General features: G+C 38.8%; 1 protein-coding gene and 1 pseudogene across 1 annotated transcript; both read right to left on the reverse strand.

Moving 5' to 3' along the window:
* Nucleotides 1-2,248: 2,248 nt before the first annotated feature.
* On the reverse strand, nucleotides 2,249-16,709 carry LOC113896351 (putative gustatory receptor clone PTE01). The gene is made up of 2 exons (XM_027548572.1): nucleotides 16,695-16,709; nucleotides 2,249-3,286 (listed from the first exon to the last, which is right to left on the reverse strand). Exons 1-2 carry the CDS (start codon nucleotides 16,707-16,709, stop codon nucleotides 2,249-2,251), a joined length of 1,053 nt encoding a protein of 350 aa, XP_027404373.1.
* Nucleotides 16,710-16,856: 147 nt separating this feature from the next.
* Nucleotides 16,857-19,539, reverse strand: LOC113896352 (annotated as a pseudogene).
* Between the last annotated feature and the right edge of the window lie 1,021 nt (nucleotides 19,540-20,560).

Genomic DNA, 20,560 nt, shown 5'->3' on the forward strand with positions numbered 1-20,560 from the left:
CCCCTTAATCCAAAGAAATGCTGGGCTGGATGAAGCACAAGCTGGAATCAAGATTGATGGGAGAAATATCAATAACCTCAGATATGCAGATGACACCACCGTTATGACAGAAAGTGAAGAAGAACTAAAGAGCCTCTTGATGAAAGTGAAAGAGGAGAGTGAAAAAGTTGGCTTAAAGCTCAACATTCAGAAAACGAAGATCATGGCATCTGGTCCCATCAGTTCATGGCAAATAGATGGGGAAATGGTGGAAACAGTGGCTGACTTTATTTTTTTGGGCTCCAAAATCACTGCAGATGGTGACTGCAGCCATGAAATTAAAAGACACTTGCTCCTTGGAAGGAAAGTTATGACCAACCTAGATAGTGTATTAAAAAGCAGAGATATTACTTTGTCAACAAAGGTCCATCTTGTCAAGGCTATGGTTTTTCCAGTAGTCATGTATGGATGTGAGAATTGGACTATAAAGAAAGCTGAGCACTAAAGAATTGATGCTTTTGAACTGTGGTGTTGGGGAAGACTCTTGAAAGTCCCTTGGACTGCAAAGAGATCCAACCAGTCTATTCTAAAGGAGATCAGTCCTGGGTGTTCATTGGAGGGGCTGATGTTGAAGCTGAAACTCCAATACTTTGGCTACCTGATGTGAAGAACTGACTCATTTGAAAAGACCCTGATGCTGGGAAAGATTGAGGGCAGGAGGAGAGGGGGACGACAGAGGATGAGATGGTTTGATGGCATCACCAACTCAATGGACATGAGTTTGGGTGGACTCTGAGGGTTGGTGATGGATGGGGATGCCTGGTGTGCTGTTGTTCATGGGGTTGCAGGGAGTCAGACACGACTGAGCGACTGAACTGAACTGAATCCAAAGCAAAGCCCACGTGTATGATGTAGAAAAGCTAAATGAAGAAAATTATCAGAAACAATGTGCAAACACATTGTCTAGTGTTAAAGTAGGCTCTTTGTATCTTCCCCCTCTGACCTCTGATCTCTTTCAGATCTTGAACATTTGTGCATGGGCAGTTACAACCCAATATGTAGAGATCACCTTTGAGTGAAAGATCTGACTTACATCAGTAGTTTTCTACCTCGGCAATATACTAGAAACACCTGAGTACTTTTTAAAATCCTCATACTCAGACCACACCCAAGTCAGTTAAATCAGAATATCTGGTCGTGAGACTCAGGGGTCAGAATTTTTAAACTTTCCAGATGATTTAAAAAAAAGCCAAGGTTGAGAAGCAGTGACAGGTATCCTCACACATAACTGCATGCAGAGATGTGAAAAATAGAATTTACTATGGAAAATACTTGGGCTTCCCTGGTGGCTCAGATGGTAAAGAATCTGCCTACAGTACAGGAGACCTGGGTTCAATCACTGTGTTGGGAGGGTTCCATGGAGGAAGGCATGGCAACCCATTCCAGTATTCTTGCCTGGAGAATCCCCATGGACAGAGGAGCCTGGTGGGCTACAGTATACTCTTTGGGGTCCCAAAGAATCATACACAAATGAAGCGACTAGGCACATGCACATAGAAATTACATAAGGGCTGTGGAAGAATTGTAAACTTTCAATGTATTAAAGGAAAAAAATTTTTAAAAGATTTTATTTTTATTAGCTACTATACCATAATACATAAGGTAGTTACAAAGTTGAGAACTAAAACCTGAAGAACAATGTAAAAAGATATGAAAGCTAATTTTTACTTGCTTATGGCTCTTAGACATAGTTACTTTTTCCTTTTTTCCTTAGAGGATAATTGCTTTACAATATTGTATTGGCTTCTGCCATTCATCAACATGAATCAGCTATAGGTATACATATGTTCCCTCCCTCTGGAGCCCCTATCCCATCTCCCATCCCTCTACGTTGTCACAGAGCACTGGGTTGAGCTCCCTGTGTCACATAGCACATTCTCACTTGCTATTTATTTTACATTTGGTAATATATAAGTGAAAGGGAATTATTTATGTTTTGAGGATGCTTGGGCTACCAATTATAAACTATAAAATCTCTGTAGATATAACAATATTCAGTCAAAAGTGAATATGACATACAAAGGATGATAGAACTCTCAAATGGTCAGATAAGGACCTAAAAAGGAGAAATAATTAAGCTGTTAAGGAAGAGATGTGAAGCCATAAGGGCTACAGAAATGATGTCCTGAGAGAGGTGGAATTTTTAGGTCTAGATGTTAATTTTGCTACATTTTCCAACCTTATACACTCCAAATGAGTGGCACAGGTACTAAGGTGAGATTATTTTGCTGAGTAACTTCCACATGGCCCTTTTGATGTCTCTGTTCCTAAGACTGTAGATGAAGGGGTTCAACATGGGGGTGACCACAGTGTACACCACTGATGCTGTCACATCCTTCCTGGGAGATTGTGAGATGGCTGAGATGAGGTACACCCCAAGGCCTGTTCCATAAAATAAGCAAACAACTGCCAGGTGGGAGCCACAGGTGGAGAAGGCTTTATATTTCCCACCTGTTGAGGGGATTCTCAGAATGGAAGAAAGAATTTTATAGTAAGAGAAAAGGATTCCTGATAAAGGGAGAAAACCGAAGATGGTACCAACAAAATACATGACTATGTTATTGGTGACAGTGTCAGAACAGGCCAGGTCATGGAGCAGAGAAGGGTCACAGAAGAAGTTAGAGATTTCCACATCCTTGAAGCAGGTAAGTTGTAACACAATCAAATTGTGCACCTGGGACTCCAAAAGGCTAACCAAAAAAGACGCCAAAACTAAGGAGCAGCACAGGCGTGGGCTCATGATGGCCGTGTAGTGCAGTGGCTGACAGATGGCCGCAAACCGGTCATAGGCCATAGCAGTCAGAAGCGTACAATCCATGCCTCCAAAAAGGATAAAAATAGACATCTGAGTCAGGCAACCTTCACAGGAGATGACTCTGCTGTGAGTTTGGATGTTTACAATCATATTTGGGACAGTGCTGGAGATGAAACCAATGTCAGCCAAGGACAGGTTGGAGAGGAAGAAGTACATGGGGGTGTGGAGGTGGGAGTCAGAGATGACGGCCTGGATGATGAGTAGGTTCCCCAGAACGGTGATCAGGTACATGGACAGAAATAGGACACAGAGTAAAGGCTGCAGTTCTGGATCATCTGAGAGGCCCAGGAGGAAGAATTCTGAAACACTGGTTAGATTCTGTGTTAGATTCTGTGGTTGTACGTATCTTGGACACCTTTGAAAAAGAAAAGAGTTTGGAAGAAAGATAATGAGAAAATGGCATGTACCACTGTAGCCATTGAAAAATCCAGACTTAAATTGAAGAAAGTATGGAAAACCATGAGGCCATTTAGGTATGGCCTAAATCAAATCCCTTATGATTATACAGTGAAAGGGACAAATAGATTCAAGGGATTAGATCTGATAGAGTGCCTGAAGAACTATGGATGGGGATTTGTAACATTGTAGAGGAGGCAGTGATCAAAAGCATTCCCAAGAAAAAGAAATGCAAAAAGGCAAATGGTCGTCTGAGGAGGCCTTACAAATAGCTGAAAAAAGTAGAGATGCAAAAGGCAAAGGAAATAAGGAATAAACAGCCATCTGAATGCAGAGTTCCAAAGAATAGCAAGGAGAGATAAGAAAGCCTTTCCAAGTGAACAATGCAAAGAAATAGGGGAAAACAATTGAATGGGAAGGACTAGAGATCTCTTCAGAAGAATTATAGATGCCAAGGGAACATTTCATGCAGAGGTGGGCAGAAACTGTACAGGATAGAAATGGTATGGGCCTAACAGAAGCAGAAGATATTAAGAAGAGGTGGCAAGAATACACAGAAGAACTGTACAAAAAAGTCTTAATGACCCAAATGACCACGATGGTGTAGTCATTCAACTAGAGCCAGATGTTCTGGAATGTGAAGTCAAGTGGGCCTTAAGAAGTATTACTATGAAAAAGTTAGTGAAGGTGTTTAAATTCTAACTTAGCTATTTCAGATCCTAAAAGACGATGCTGTTAAAGTGCTGAAATCGATATGCCAGCAAATTTGGAAAGCTCAGCCACAGGACTGAAAAGGTCAGTTTTCATTCCAATCCCAAAGAAATGTTAAAAGCATTAGTTACTCAGTCGTGTCCAACTCTTAGTGACCCCATGAACTGTAGCCTGCCAGGCTCCTCTGTCCTTGGCATTCTCCAGGCAAGAATACTGGAGTGGGCTGCAATTCCCTTATCCAGGGATCTTCCCAACCCAGAGATCAAACCTGAGTCTCATGCATTGTAGGCAGTACCATCTGAGCCATCAGGGAAACATAATCCCAAAGAAGTGAAAAGCCAAAGAATGTTCAAACTACCATACAAATGTACTCATTTCACAGGCTAGCAAGGCAATGCTCAAAATCCTACAAGCTAGGCTTCAATAGTACATGAACCAAGAACTTGTACAAGCTGGATTTATTACTTTTTAATATAAATTTATTTATTTTAATTGGAGGCTAAGTACTTTACAATATTGTATTGGTTTTGCCATACATTGGCATGAATCCGCCACGGGTGTACAAGTGTTCCCCATCCTGAACCCCCCTCCCACCTCCCTTCCCATCCCATCCCTCTGGGTCATCCCAGTGCACCATCCCTGAGCTCACTGTATCCTGCATCGAACCTGGACTGGCAACTAGAGAAGAGGAACCAGAGATCAAATTGTCAATGTCTGTTGGAATATAGAAAAAGGAAGGGAACACCAAAAAACATCTACTTCTGCTTCATTGACTATGCTAAAGCCTTTGACTATGTGGATCACAGCAAACTGGAAAATTCTTAGAGATGGGAATACCAGATCACCTTAGCTGCCTCCTGGGAAACCTGTATGCAGGTCAAGAAGCAACAGTTAGAACCCGACATGGAACAATGGACTGGTTCCAAATTGGGAAAGGAGTATGTCAAAGCTGTATATTGTCACCCTGCTTATTTAACTTATATTCACCCTGAACATCATCCAAAATGAGGGGCTGGATGAAGCACAAGCTGGAATTAAGATTTCCAACAGAAATATCAATACCTCAGAATGCAGATGACACCATCCTAAACACAGCAAGTGAAGACTAACTGAAAAGCATCTTGATGAAAGTGAAAGAGGAGAATAAAAAAGCTGGCTTAAAACTCAACACGCAAAAACTAAGATCATTGGATCTGGTCCTGTTGCTTCATGGCAAATGAATGGGAAAACAATGGAAACAGTGACAGACTTTATTTTTTTGGGCTCTAAAATAATTGTGGACAGTGACTGCAGTGGACATGAAATTAAAAGATGCTTGCTCCTCAGAAGGAAAGATATGATAAACCTAGACTGCATATTAAAAAGAAGAGACGTTGCTTTGCCGACAAAGGTCCATATAGTCAAAGCTGTGGTTTTTCCAGTAGTCATATATGGACATGAGAATTGGACCATTAAGAAGGCCGAGCACCAAAGAATTAATGCTTTTGAACTGTGGTGTTGGAGAAGATTCTTGAGAGTCCCTTGGACAGACAACAAGGAGACCAAACCAGTCAATTCTAAAGGAAATCAGTCCTGAATAGTCCTCAATAGTCATTAGTCAATAGTCATTGATGCTGAAGCTGAAGTGTCAATACTTTGGCCACCTGATTCAAATAGCTGACTTATTAGAAACACCCTGATGCTGGGAAAGATTGAAAACAGGAGGAGAAGGGGACAACAGAGGATGGAGAGATGGTTGGACAATCTGTGCAGAGATGGCTGGATGGCATCATTTACACAAGGGACATAAGTTTGAGCAAGCTCTGGGGGATGGTGAAGGACAGGGAAGCCTGGTGTGCTGCAATACATGGGGTCAAAAAGAATCCAACACAACTGATATACTGAACAACAAGAATCAATTCATTCCCGTCTGTATATACCAACTGTCATGTTTGTCTTGTTGTGGAAAAAATCATGCTCCCAGACTCCCTTCACTTTCACTGTCTCCCTCAGCACTTACTGGGCTGGACTGCATCTCTGCTGGAGCATGACCAAGAAGCATAGACTCTCTTGCCTGGTGTGTGATGCAGTCTCAGGGTCCCTCCTCAGGATGGGCAGGAAGACAGACTTTCTTCCTGATGCAGGTTCCTACAAAGAATGGGGACATAAGTGTGGAGCCAGAGTACTAGAACAGGCAAATTAATTAGCTGGAGGCACTGGCTAATTATTTAAAGTGGTATGACTTTAGGGCTCAATGCTCACAGAGCATCATTAGCCAGTTGGTCCATGTTGTCCCAAACTCTGGGGACTTGTTAATATTAATGGAAAAGGAAAAGGAGAAAAGTGGATGTCCTGGAAAGGGTCGTGGTCCCTTTACATCTCAGGAGGAAATTCCACGTACTCTTGCTTCTGACCTCCAAGATGCAGGATCTTAATATAACATCAGACCTTTTTTCTCAATTTACCACTCAATGTGTAATTTTGATATGTTGAAATCCATTGTATCAATCATGATATATATGGAGCATGAGGTCTAGACCAACGATGCGATACACTTTCCATTTTCAGAGTTAATAATTGTCTCGAAAGAAAACGTACTTTCATTTTTTTACTTCAGCTCACAGTCAATGGGAGGAAATACACAATGAAATTAAAACCAGGAGCTGGAATCAGTGAGAGCATCTCAGATCCTGCCCACCATACAGGCCTCATCCTCTATAAGGAATGTGCTCCAAACCCTTCAAGGGTCAGGTCTTGCCCATCTGTTTTGCTGTGTATTCCCAGATTCACTGCACCAACATGATCTAAACAAAAAAATCCCTGGAAACAAACTAGAAATTGGTAGGCTTTCCTCTCCACTGGGTACTTCTGCAGACCTGACTCGACTGCTTCCAGTCATGCTGTCTCATGTAGACTCCTGGTTTGATACACTATGAGAGCCCCTCCATCAGCATCAGGACAACCTGCAGTTGTCTCATGAACAGATGTAACAAATTTCCACGTTATGTTCTTCATGTTTCTAATTTCTGCTAATTCTAATGGAATGCATTCAAATCTGGATATATTTTCTCTTGGTTTCTTTGTGGTCTCAGCTCTTGGAGACTTTAATACAATGTGGATTTGGCTTACCCATTTTTGCTAGTGGATAAAGTGAGATGTATGTGGAGAGTGGTAGAATGTAATCTTCTCAGTTCTTCGTGACAATCTTCATGACAGAGTGCACTCTCTTGAGGAATGTAGAGGTTGGTTTGTCATTAAGTGATATGAAGAAATCTTTAATTTAAACCCTATCAGATTAGATATGGAGGAAAGAATGTTATGCAACTGTGAATGAACAAGTGACAGAGGGTATCTTTAAGGGAGATCGCATTGCGGATATGCACAGGCAGATATGAGAGGAAGAAACTGGGGGCTGTACCATTTAAAAATTTAGTTCTTGGCAAAAAACGTATCACTAAACTGAAATGCTTTCATACTGAGAGCAAGGAATAAGATTCGAGGGTCAAAGACAAAGATGAATTTATAGGGCATGAGACATGAAAACCAAGGTAGTTATGTTTGTCCCGTAAAATGTGATGTATGTCTTGTTCTTTTTCCAGTTCTCAATACCTTCTATCATGATGAGTAGTGAAGTGAAGTCTCTCAGTCGTGTCCGACTCTTTGAGACCCCATGGACTGTATCCTCTGTCCATGGGATTTTCCAGGCAAGAGTACTGGAGTGGGTTGCCATTTCCTTCTCCAGGGGATCTTCCCGACCCAGGGATTGAACTGTAGTCTCCCGCGCTATAGGCAGACGCTTTTACCGTCTGAGACACCAGGGAAGTATCCATGACCAAATAGCAACTCAGTAGAGTTGATTATGGGCTGCCCCGATGTTGTTGTTGTTCAGTCGCCCGGTTTTGTCTGACTGTTTGTGACCCCATGGACTGCAGCATGGCCAGGGTTTCCTGTCCTTCACCATCTCCCAAAGCTTTCTCAAACTCATGTCTGTTGAGTTGGTGATGCCATCCAATCATCTTATCCTCGGTCATCCCATTTTCCTGCCTTAAATCTTTTCAAGCATCAAGGTGTTTTCTAATGAGTCAGCTCTTCATGTCAGGTGGCCCAAGTATTAAAGCTTCAGCTTCAGCATCAGCATCAGTCTTTTCAGTCAATATTCAGGATTGATTTCCTTTAGGATTAATGGGTTTGATCTCCTAGCAGTTCAAAGGACTTTCAAGAGTCTTCTCCAAAAACCACAGCTTGAAAGCATCAGTTCTTCAGCACTCAGCCTTCTTTACTGTCCAACTCTCATATCCATATATGACTACTGGAAGAACCATAGCTTTGACTATATGGACCTTTGTTAGCAAAGTGATTTCTCTGCTTTTCAATATGCTATCTGGCTCTGTCATAGCTTTCCTTCCAAGGAGCAAATGTCTTTTAATCTCATGACTGCAGTCACTGTCAGGAATGATTTTAGAGCCCAGGAAAAGAAAATCTGTAACTGTTTCCATTGTTTCCCCATATATTTGCCAGGAAGTGATGGGACCAGATGCCATGATCTTAGTTTTTTGCATATTGAGTGTTAAACCGGCTTTTTCATGTTCCTCTTTCACCTTCATCAAGAGGCTCTTTAGTTCCTCTTTGCTTTCTGCATTTAGGGTGGTGTCAGGTGCATATCTGAGGTTGTTGATATTTGTCCTGGCAATCCTGTTTCCAGCCTGTGAGTCATACAGCCTGGCATTTTGCATGATGTTCATGGTGTATATAAGTTAAATAAGCAGAGTGACAATATACAGCCTTGATGTACTCCTTTCCCAGTTTTGAAATAGTCCATTCTTCCATGTCGAGTTCTAACTATTGCTTCTTGTCCTACATTCAGGTTTTCTCAGGAGGCAGCTAGGGTGGCCTGGTATTCCCATCTCTTCAAGAATTTTTAACAGTTTTCTTGTGATTCATGAAGTAAAGACTCTAACATAGTCAATGAAGCAGAAATAGATAGTTTTCTGGAATTCCCTTGCTTTTTCTATAACAACTTGACCTCTGGTTCCTTTGTCTTTTCTAAATCCAGCTTGTCCATCTGAAATTATCTGTTCATGTACTGTTGAAGCCTAGCTTGAAGGATTTTGAACATTACCTTACTAGCGCAATTGTGCAGTTTGAACATTCTTAGGCATTGCCCTTCTTTGCAATTGAAATGAAAACTGACCTTTTCCAACCCTGTGGCCATTGCTAAGTTTTCCAAATGAGTGAGGGTAGCACTTTAACAGTGTCATCTTTTAGGATTTGAAATAGCTCAGCTGGAATTCCTTCAGTTCCACTAACTTTGTTAGTTGTAATGCTTCCTAAGGCTCACTTGACTTCACATTCCAGGATGTCTGGCTCTAGGTGATGACCACACCATCATGGTTATCCAGGTCATTAAGACCTTTTTAATACAATTCTTCTGGTGTATTCTTGCCACCTCTTCTTTTTAGAAAAAAAATTATTTATTTTTAATTGAAGGATAATTGCCTTACCAAATTTTGTTATTTTCTTTTAAACCTTATCATGAATCAGCCATATATATATATATATATATATATATATATATATCCCCTCCCTTTTGATATAGAGCCCCTGTTTGATTTTCCTGAGACATACAGCAAATTCCCATTGGCTATCTATTTTACATATGGTAAGTTAAGTTTCCATGTTGCTCACTCCATACATCTCACCCTCTCCTCTCCTATCCCCAGGTCCATAACTCTATTCTGTATGTCTTTTTCTTCATTTCTGCCCTGCAAATAAATTCTTCAGTACCATTTTTCTATATTTTGTATATTTGCATTCAGTTCACTTCAGTCGCTCAGTCGTGTTGGACTCTTTATGACCCCATGAATCGCAGCATGTCAGGCCTCCCTGTCCATCACCAACTCCCGGAGTTCACTCAGACTCACATCCATCGAGTCAGTGATGCCATCCAGCCATCTTATCCTCTGTCGTCCCCTTCTCCTCCTGACCCCAATCCCTCCCAGCATCAGAGTCTTTTCCAGTGAGTCAACTCTTCACATGAGGTGGCCAAAGTACTGGAGTTTCAGCTTTAGCATCATTCCTTCCAAAGAAATCCCAGGGCTGATCTCCTTCATAATGGATTGGTTGGATCTCCTTGCAGTCCAAGGGACTCTCAAGAGTCTTCTCCAACACCACAGTTCAAAAGCATCAATTTTTCAGTGCTCAGCTTTCTTCACAGTCCAACTCTCACATCCATACATGACCACTGGAAAAACCATAGCCTTGACTAGACGGACCTTTGTTGGCAAAGCAATGTCTCTGCTTTTCAATATGCTATCTAGGTTGGTCATAATTTTTTTTCCAAGGAGAAAGTGTCTTTTAATTTCATGGCTGCAATCACCATCTGCAGTGACTCTGGAGGCCTAAAAAATAAAGTCTGACACTGTTTCCCCATCTATTTCCCATGAAGTGATGGGGCCAGATGCCATGATCTTCATTTTATGAATGTTGAGCTTTAAGCCAACTTTTTCACTCTCCACTTGCACTTTCATCAAGAGGCTTTTTCGTTCCTCTTCACTTTCTGCCATAAGGGTGGTGTCATCTGCATATCTGAGGTTATTGATATTTCTCCCAGCAATCTTGATTCCAGCTTGTGCTTCTTCCAGCCCAGCGTTTCTCATGATGTACTCTGCATAGAAGTTAAATAAGCAGGGTGACAATATACAGCCTTGACGTACTCCTTTTCCTATTTGGAACCAGTCTGTTGTTCCGTGTCCAGTTCTGTTGCTTCCTGATCTGCATATAGGTTTCTCAAGAGGCAGGTCAGGTGGTCTGGTATTCCCATCTCTTTCAGAATTTTCCACAGTTTATTGTGATCCACACAGTCAAAGGCTTTGTCATAGTCAATCAAGCAGAAATATATATTTTTCTGGAACTCTCTTGCTTTTTCGATGATTCAGCAGATGTTGGCAATTTGATCTCTGGTCCCTCTGCCTTTTCTAAAACCAGCTTGAACATCTGGAAGTTCACGGTTCACGTATTGCATCAGAATATGATATTTATCTTTCTCTTTCTGACTCACTTCACTCTGTATAATAGGTTCTAGGTTCATCCACCTCATTAGAACTGACTCAAATGCATTCCTTTTATGGCTGAGTAATATTCCATTTTGTATATGTACCAGAACTTCTTTATCCATTCATCTGTCGATGGACATCTAGGTTGTTTCCATGTTGTAGTTATTGTAAACAGTGCTGCAATGAACAATGGTATACATGTTTTTTTTTCAATTTTGGCTTCCTCAGTGTATATGCCTAGGAGTGGGATTGAGGGGTTACATTGTGCTTTTATTCCTATTTTTTTTAAGGGACCTCCATATTATCTCCTATAGTGGCTGTATCAATTTACATTCCCACCAACAGTGCAAGAGCATTCCCTTTTCTCCACACCCTCTCCAGCATTTTCTGTTTGTAGACTTTTTGATATGGCCATTCTGAGTGGTGTGAGGTGATACCTCATTGTAGTTTTGATTTGCCTTTCTCTAATAATGAGCAATGTTGAGTATCTTTTCATGCGTTTGTTGGCCATCTGTATGTCTTCTTTCAAGAAATGTCTGTTTAGGTTTTTTCCCCCCACTTTTTGATTGGGTTGTTTGTTTTTCTGGTATTGAGTTGTATGAGCTACTTGTAAATTTTGGAAATTAATCCTTTGTCAGTTGTTTCATTTGCTATTATTTTCTCCCATTCTGAGGGTTCTCTTTTCACCTTGCTTATAGTTTCCTCTGCTGTGCAAAAGCTTTTAAGTTTGACCAGGTCCCACTTGTTTACTTTTATTTTTATTTCCATTACTCTAGGAGGTGGGTCATAGAGGATCTTGCTTTGCTTTGATTTATGTCATTGAGTGTTCTGCCTATGTTTTCCTTTAAGAGTTTTATAGTTTCTGATCTTACATTTAGGTCTTTAATCCATTTTGAGTTTATCTTTGTGTATGGTGTTAGGAAGTATTCTAATTTCATTCTTCTACATGTAGCTGTCCAATTTTCCCAGCACCACTTATTGAAGAGGCTGTCTTTGCCCCATTGTATATTCTTGCCTCTTTTGTCAAAAATAAGGTACCCATAGGTGCATGGGTTTATTTCTAGGCTTTCTGTCCTATTCCTTTGGCCTACATTTCTGTTTTTGTGCCAGTACCATACTATCTTGATGACTGTAGCTTTGTAGTATACAAAGTTATAATAAAGTCTGTAATCTGAAGTCAGGAAGGTTGATTTCTCCAGTTCCATTCTTCTTTCTCAAGACTGCTTTGGCTATTTGGGGTCTTTTGTGTTTCCATATGAATTGTGAAATTTTTTGTTCTAGTTCTGAACAAATACCAGAACAATACAATGTTCTAGTTCTGGACAATGGCAGAAAAATGCCATTGATAGTTTGATAGGGATTGCATTGAATCTGTAGATTACATTTTGTAGTATATTCATTTTCACAACATTGATTCTTCTTACCCAGGAACATGGGATATCTCTCCATCTATTTATGTCATCTTTGATTTCTTTCATCAGTGTCTTATAATTTTCTGTGTACAGTTCTTTTGTTTCCTTATGTAAGCTTATTCTTAGATATTTAATTATTTTTGTTGCAATGGTGAAGGGGATTGATTCCTTAATTTCTCTTTCTGAGTTTTCATTGTTAGTATGTAGATATGCAAATTATTTCTGTGTATTGATTTTGTATCTTGCAACTTTGTTAAATTCACTGATTAGCTCTAGTAATTTTCTGGTAGTATCTTTAGGGTTTTCTATGTACAGTGTCATGTCATCTGCAAACAGTGAGAGCTTTATTTCTTCTTTTCTGATCTGGATTCCTTTTTTTTTTTTTTTTTTCCTTTTCTTCTCTGATTGCTGTAGCTAGGACTTCCAAAACTATGTTGAATAATAGTGGTGAAAGTGGACACCCTTGTCTTGCTCCTGATCTTAGGGGAAATGTGTTCAGTTTTTAACCATTGAGAATAATATTTGCTGTATGCTTATCATATATGGCCTTTCTATGTTGAGGCAGGTTCCTTCTATGCTGAGTCTTTGAAGGGTTTTAATCATAAATGGGTGCTGAATTTTGTTAAAGGCTTTTTTTTTTTGCATCTATTGAGATTATCATATGGTTTTTAAGTTTCAATCTGTTAATATGGTGTATCACATTGATTGATTTGTGTATATTGAAGAATCCTTGCCTCCCTGGAATAAACCCAAGTTGATCATGGTGTATGAGTTTTTAATGTGTTGTTGAATTCTGTTTGCTAAAATTTTGTGAAGGATTTTTGCATCTATGTTCATCAATGATATTAGCCTGTAGTTTTCTTTATTTTGTGTTGTCTTTGTCTGGTTTTGGTATCAGGCTGTGGTGGCCTCATAAAATGAGTTTGGAAGTGTTTCTTCCTCTGCAATTTTTTGAAACAGTTTTAGAAGGATAGGCATTAGCTCTCCTTTGAATGTTTGATAGAATTCTCCTGTGAAGCCATCTGGTCCTGGGCTTTTGTTTTTTGGGAGATTTTTGATCACAGCTTCAATTTCAATGCTTGTAATTGGGTTGTTTATAATTTCTATTTCTTCCTGGTGCAGTCTTGGAAGACTGAACTTTTCTAAGAATCTTTCCATTTCTTCCAGGTCATCATTTTATTGCCATATAGTTGTTCATAATAGTCTCTTACAATCCTTTGTATTTCTGCATTGTCTATTGTAACCTCCCCTTTTTCATTCTAATTTTGTTGATTTGAGTCTTCTCTCTTTTTTCCTTGATGAGTCTGGCTAAAAGCTTTGTCAATTTTATCTTCTCAAAGAACCAGCTTTTAGTTTTATTAATCTTTACTATTGATTCTTTCATTTCTTTTTCATTTATTTCTGCTAGATCTTTATAATTTCTTCCCTTCTGCTAATTTTTTTTTTCGGTTATTCTTTTTCCAGTTGTTTTAGGTGTAAATTTAGGTTGTATAGTTGATGTTTTTCTTGTTTCTTGAGGTAGGATTGTATTGTTATAAACTTCACTCTTAGAATTGCTTTTGTTGCATACATCGGTTTTGATTTGTCATGTTTTCATTGTCATTTGTTTCTAGAAATTTTTTAATCTCCCTTTTGGTTTCAGCAGTAACCTGTTGGTTATTTAGAAACATATTTTTAAATCTTCATGTGATTGTGTTTTTTAGTTATTTTCTTGTAATTGATATGTAGTCTCATAGCAGTGTAGTCAGAAAAAATGCTTGATACAATTTCAATTTTCTTAATTGCCACCTCTTCTTAATCTTTTCTGCTTCTATTAGTTCATTACACTAGCTGAAATAAGTCAAGCAGTGAAAGATGTGGAACATAGTATTTTGCTTCTCTGTGGAATGTAAAATATTAAACTCATACAAGCAGGATGTATTTTCTGACATTTTGCTGGTTGTGAGCATTGCAGAAAATCATTTCATGAATATTGTAGAACACCTAGGATTACTATTCAAGTGTATACTTTCTATAATAATATTTATGGAGTTAAAATGCCCCATATTCATTTTCTATGAGAATTTAATATGATCTAGTAAGAAACCATGTGATATGTTTAACAGAACATAAACAGGATATTAAACCCACAGAACCACACACATGCACGCGCAGGCACACACACACACACACACACACACACAGTGGCATTATTTTGGCTCCTTCCAAGATTCTTTCACTGTCACTTAGGTTAGCATTAATGGATATGCAAGTATAGTATTTTAGTGATTTTAATAACTTTTATTGGGCAATATCTCTTTGCCTAAACTAACAAGAAAATGTCTTTTGTCAAGTGTATTCTTTTCTTTAATATCAAAGTTTCTTATCAATAGAGTTTGTTGGTAAGTGGTAAAATGAAAAGTAAATTAATGTAGTTCTGCACAGCATTCAGTAAGCCAAGATTACTACCATACAAAAAATGTGACACCTCAAAAAGTGATGGATACTTGTCTTGCACAACTCAATAGGAGCCTTGTGATGTAATTATTGTGACGGAGGACAGTAAGGCAGGGTAATCAAGTGAAGTCCTAACTAGGCTGTTTCTAGTAAAAGGAAAATCCTCCCTTTGTTGATAATAGATTCTTTGCAATCTTAAAGATAAGCAAAGCAAGGGAAACTTACTGTGAAGACTTGAGTGATTCAATGTACCACAAGCATCATGAGCCACATAACAATTGGACTATGATACCACCTATTCTCCAGTTTCATACCCAAAGCTGATAACCATGTGTCTTTCCTGGGCACATTTTGCATCTTCCAATTGCAGCTACATAACAACAAACTTATACCCAGTGCTACAGTATCAGTTAAAATTCAGTAAGAAAAGAAAAACCAATTAGTGTTTTTTTCAAAAAATTTTTATTGGAATAGAGTTGATTTACAATGTTGTGTTAGTTTCAGGTATACACCACAGTGAATCAGTTATACATATATCCATTCTTTTTTAGATTGTTTTCTATATACTTCATTACAGTGTATTGAGTAGAGTTTCATTTGTAATAGTTCTTAATAGCTATCTATTTGGATATAATTGTGTTTATATGTCAGTTCCAACCTTCTAATTTATCTCTCCCTACTGCTTACCCTCTGATAAGCATACATTTCTTTACTACATCTGTAAGTCTATTTCTGTTTTGTAGATAAGTTCATTCGTACCTGTTTATAGATCCCACATATAAGTGATATCATATGATATTTGTCCTTCTCTGACATACTTCACCCAGTTTGACAATCTCTAGGTCTATCCAAATTGCTACAAATGGCATTATTTCATTATTTTTTGTGGCTGAGTTGCAGTCAGCCAGGAATAATGCAATCAATCATTTCAGTGAAAAGCTTTAACACAGAGAGTTGGTTAAATAGTTATTGAAGGGCTGAAAGTTAAAAAAAAAAACACAAAGAAGTAGTATAGCAATCATAAATGAGGGAAGAAGCTACTCCACCAAGGGCTTGGGGGGTGTAAAGGAATCAGCTCAGCTTTTAAGACACAGAGGCATTTTTAGACCACTGTTGAAAGTATGTAAGATGAACACAAGATACAGCATAGAGCAGTGGTTCTGAGAAGCCCAACCAGAGCAAAGCCCATGCAAATGATGTAGAGAAGCTATGAGAAGAAAATTATTGCAAAAGTGGGGAAAAAGAATTGTTTGTTACTACAGCAGGGTCTTCCTGTCTTCTCCCTTTGACCTGTGACTCTTCCATATCTTCAGCATTGTGCATGAGCAGTTAGGACCCAAAGGTCACTTTTGAAGGAAAAACCAGACTTACATCAGTAGTTCTCAACCTTGGCCAAACACTAGAACCATCTGAGTGCTTTAAAAAATACTCATACTCAGGCCACACCCAAGTCAAGTTAAACCAGAGTGTCTAGTGGTGAGACTCAGGGTCAGTAGTTTTAAATTTCCTAGATGTTTTTGATAAAAGCCAAGGTTGAGAAACAGTGCACAGTGATGTGCATCCTCAAATATAACTGCATGCAGATATCTGAAAAATAGAAATAGAATTTCCTATGGAAAAGACATAAGAGTTGTGGAAAACTTGTAAATTTTCAACACATCTAAAGGGAATTAATCATTGTTTGAAGCTGCTTCAGCACCAAAGAAACATCATAGAATCTCTGTAGATAGAATGAGATTTAGGCAAAGAGTGATTATGATACACAAAGGATCCTAAAACTCCCTGCTGTCATGTTAAACCATAAAAGAGAAGCAATATTCAGGTGTAACACAAAGAAAGGAATGTAGGTCATACCTGTGGCAGATTCATTTTGATATATGGCAAAACCAATACAATATTGTAAAGTTAAATAAAATTAAATTAAAAAAAAAGAGTTGCAAAACGACATCATGAGAGAGGTAAAATTTTCAGATCTCCAGGTTTAGTTTTGCTACCTTTTCTATGGGTGGCCAGATCTTAAGATGAGAAGGTTTTGCTGAGGAACCTACACGTGGCCCTTTTGATGTCTCTGTTCCTTATACTGTAGATGAAGGGATTCAGCATGAGGGTGACCACAGTTTATACCACTGAGGCCACTGCATCCTTCCTGAGATTGTTAAACAGCTGAGCTGAGGTACTCACCAAGGTCTGTTCCTTAAAATAAGCAAACAACTGTCAGGTGAGAACCACTGGTGGAGAAGGCTTTATATATCCCACCTGATGAGGGCACCCTCAGAAAAGAGACAAGAATTTTATAGTAAGAAAAAAAGATACCTGATGTAGGGAGAAAAACAGAGATGGCACCAATAATACACCTGACTATACTCTTTGTGTGTCAGAGCAGAGAAGGGTCACAGAATAAACTAGAGATTTCTACATCCTAGAAGCAGATAAGTTGTAACATAATCAGATTCTGAACCTGAGAATCCAAAAGGCTAACCAAAATAGACACCAAAACTAAGGAGCAACAGAGGCATGGGTTCATGACAACCATGTAGTGCAGTGGGTGACAGGTGGCCACAAGCCTGTCATAGGCCATCACAGGAAGAAGAGTACTATCCATGTACCCCAAAACATAAAAGTAGAGATCTGTTGTCAGGCAGCCTGCATAGAGGGTGACACTGCTATTAGTTTGGATGTTCACAGTCATCTTAGGGATGGTGTTGGAGATGAAACCAATGTTAGCCAAGGACAGGTTGGAGAGGAAGAAGTACATGGGGGTGTGGAGGTGAGGGTCAGAGGTGACAGCCAGGATGATGAGTAGGTTCCCCAGCACGGTGACCAGGTACATGGACAGGAAGAGTCCAAAAAGGAAAGGCTGAAGTTCTGGATCATTGAGAGGCCCAGGAGGAAGAATTTTGAGACAGTGGTTAGATTTCCAGTTCTATGTAGCTTGGATATCTTTGGGAAACAAAAAGAGGACTGGGAAAATAGGAAATACATAAACTGTCATGTAGCACTATGTCTATATTTTGGATTCAACCAACTCATTTCTAAGATTATACACCGCTGTTCCTTCAGCAGTGTTTCTCACTGTGACAAATTCTATTTGCTTAGAATTTTTCGTCCTTGATTTCTGTGTTACACACATCTGTTTATAAACTCTTAGGTTATAAAACTTCATGAAAAGGGAAAGGAAGTAAGAACATTAGAGTTAATATATCTATGATCTTAGTTAAATATAGCCTACTTCTTTAGAAATAACATATAATGAGAGATTCCCTTCCCCTTCTAAGAAAATATATAATAATTAAAATATAAAGAAATTAAGTCATTTATATAAATCTTATTTTCTTCAAATACAATTTTAGGCATTTCCTTCATTTAGAATATTTAGAAATATCTATGAAATGCAGGACTATGTCATCTGGATTCTGAATTAAAAATGAATATTCATAATCAGAACACAGTTTATTTGATATTCAGAGTTTTATCATCTTTGATTTTCTGTCTTCCCTCCTTCATGAAATAGCGATTACTCAAATATTAGAGGTTATCTTCTAGAACTCATTTAGTATATACGTCATACCTTTGGAGGAGGTCAAATTTCAATCAATATTGTTTAATTAACTGCACATGATCTAATGTGTTGGTGACTACAAAGATGGTATTCCTGTGCACAGCATTGTCAATGATTACATGATAATGAAATTTAAGAAACCCCCTTGAAATTTTTTATCTTATACAGGTTATTTGTTTCAATACCGTCTCTCTCTCTCTCTTTTTTTTCCAGTACCATCTCGATTAAATGTCTGATGTGTGAGACCACTTTACATTTTTGGACTCTGTTCTGTACTGGCAGAAAAATATTGCTTCATTGTTTTTTTTTTTTTTTCAGTTTATTGAAATTATTGACAAAATGCACATTTGGGTTGTGCCACTTGAAAGTCTTTAAAAGATGTACAAAATGATGATTTAATACACATACACATGGAGAATAATTACCACAGTCAAGTTAAGTAATGTATCTGGAAGCTCACATATTTTCTATTTGTGTGTGTGTGTAGTACCAGTTAAGCAAATCTCTCTTAGCAGATTTCATGAACACAACCAGAATTATTAGCTATAGTAACCAGGCTATTTATTAGATCCCAGAATTTATTCAATTTATAACTGAAAGTTTGTACCCTTTTTCTAACATTTCTCACTTTCCTTACCACAAGTCCTCACAACTACAGTTCTAATCTATGGTCCTAAGAGTTCAATTTTCTTCTACACCTAAGTGAGATCATAGTGAATTTGACTGTCTGTGTGTCTGGTGTATATATTTTAAAAAGCATAATATTCTCCAGATCCATCCATGTTGTCACAAATGGCAGGATTTCCTTCTTCGTATGGTTGAGTAATAGTCTATTGTCTTTATATACACACCATATTTTTCTACCTGCTCATCTGTCAACAGACACGTTTTCATACTTTCACTATTTCAAATAATATCACAATGACAGGGGAGTGTAGATATCTCTTCGAGGTTCTGACTTCATTTCTTTGGCATCTACCATGACGTGGGGTGCTGGATCCTAAGGTAGTTCTACTTCAGTTTGCTCCTTTTTTTAATTTTTAAAGAAACCTCCTTTCTGTTTTCTGTAATAGCTGTACAAATGTTTTTTCCCATCAACCAGGTACAAGGGTTTTTTTCCCTCTATACCCTCACCGACATTTGTTTGTTTGTTTGTTTTAATTTTATTTTATTTTTAAACTTTACATAATTGTATTAGTTTTGCCAAATATCAAAATGAATCCGCCACAGGTATACATGTGTTCCCCATCCTGAACCCTCCTCCCTCCTCCCTCCCTATACCATCCCTCTGGGTCGTCCCAGTGCACTAGCCCCAAGCATCCAGTATCGTGCATCAAACCTGGACTGGCAACTCGTTTCTTACATGATATTTTACATGTTTCAATGTCATTCTCCCAAATCTTCCCACCCTCTCCCTCTCCCACAGAGTCCATAAGACTGTTCTATACATCAGTGTCTCTTTTGCTGTCTCGTACACCGGGTTATTGTTGTTGTTTTTAAATAGTAGCCATCCTAACAGATGTGAGGCGATATTTAATGTAGATTTTGACCAACTTTTCCTGATATTAGCAATGTTGAGCACATTTTCATATACCTGGTAGTCTTGTTTTCCTGATCATAACCTCTTATTTACATTGAAGAGCTTAGCATAAGGAAAATTCCTACAGGTGAGAATGCAGACCTTTGCATGTATGCATGCCTGCTAAGTTGCTTCAGTCATGTCTGACTCTTTGTGACCCTATGGACTGTAGCCCCCCAGGCTCCTCTGTCCAAGTGATTCTCCAGGCAAGAAGACTGGAGTGGGTTGCCATACCCTCCTCCAGGGATCTTCCTGACCCAGGGATTGAACCCAAGTCTCTCGTCTCTCACATCTCCTGCACTGGCAGGTGGGTTCTTTACCACTGAGACAACGGGGAAGCCCCCTCTAAGTCTAGTTAACAGAATTTCATATCAGTGCTTCCTAATAAAGGAATTGCAATCTTATACTTCTGTGTCCATTTGATTGATGATTTGCATGTGCTTATTTTAAAATACACAACAACCCTAGTTTCATCTAGAACGAATTTCAGTATCTCTACATGTGTGCTTTTTGGTCACCGTAATGTGAAGCTGGACTTGATAAACACTGCCTTAAAATATTGCCCAACTTAGATAAAGCTCC

This window comes from Bos indicus x Bos taurus, chromosome 7 (genome assembly GCF_003369695.1).
Source record: "Bos indicus x Bos taurus breed Angus x Brahman F1 hybrid chromosome 7, Bos_hybrid_MaternalHap_v2.0, whole genome shotgun sequence".
Taxonomy (NCBI): Eukaryota; Metazoa; Chordata; class Mammalia; order Artiodactyla; family Bovidae; genus Bos; species Bos indicus x Bos taurus.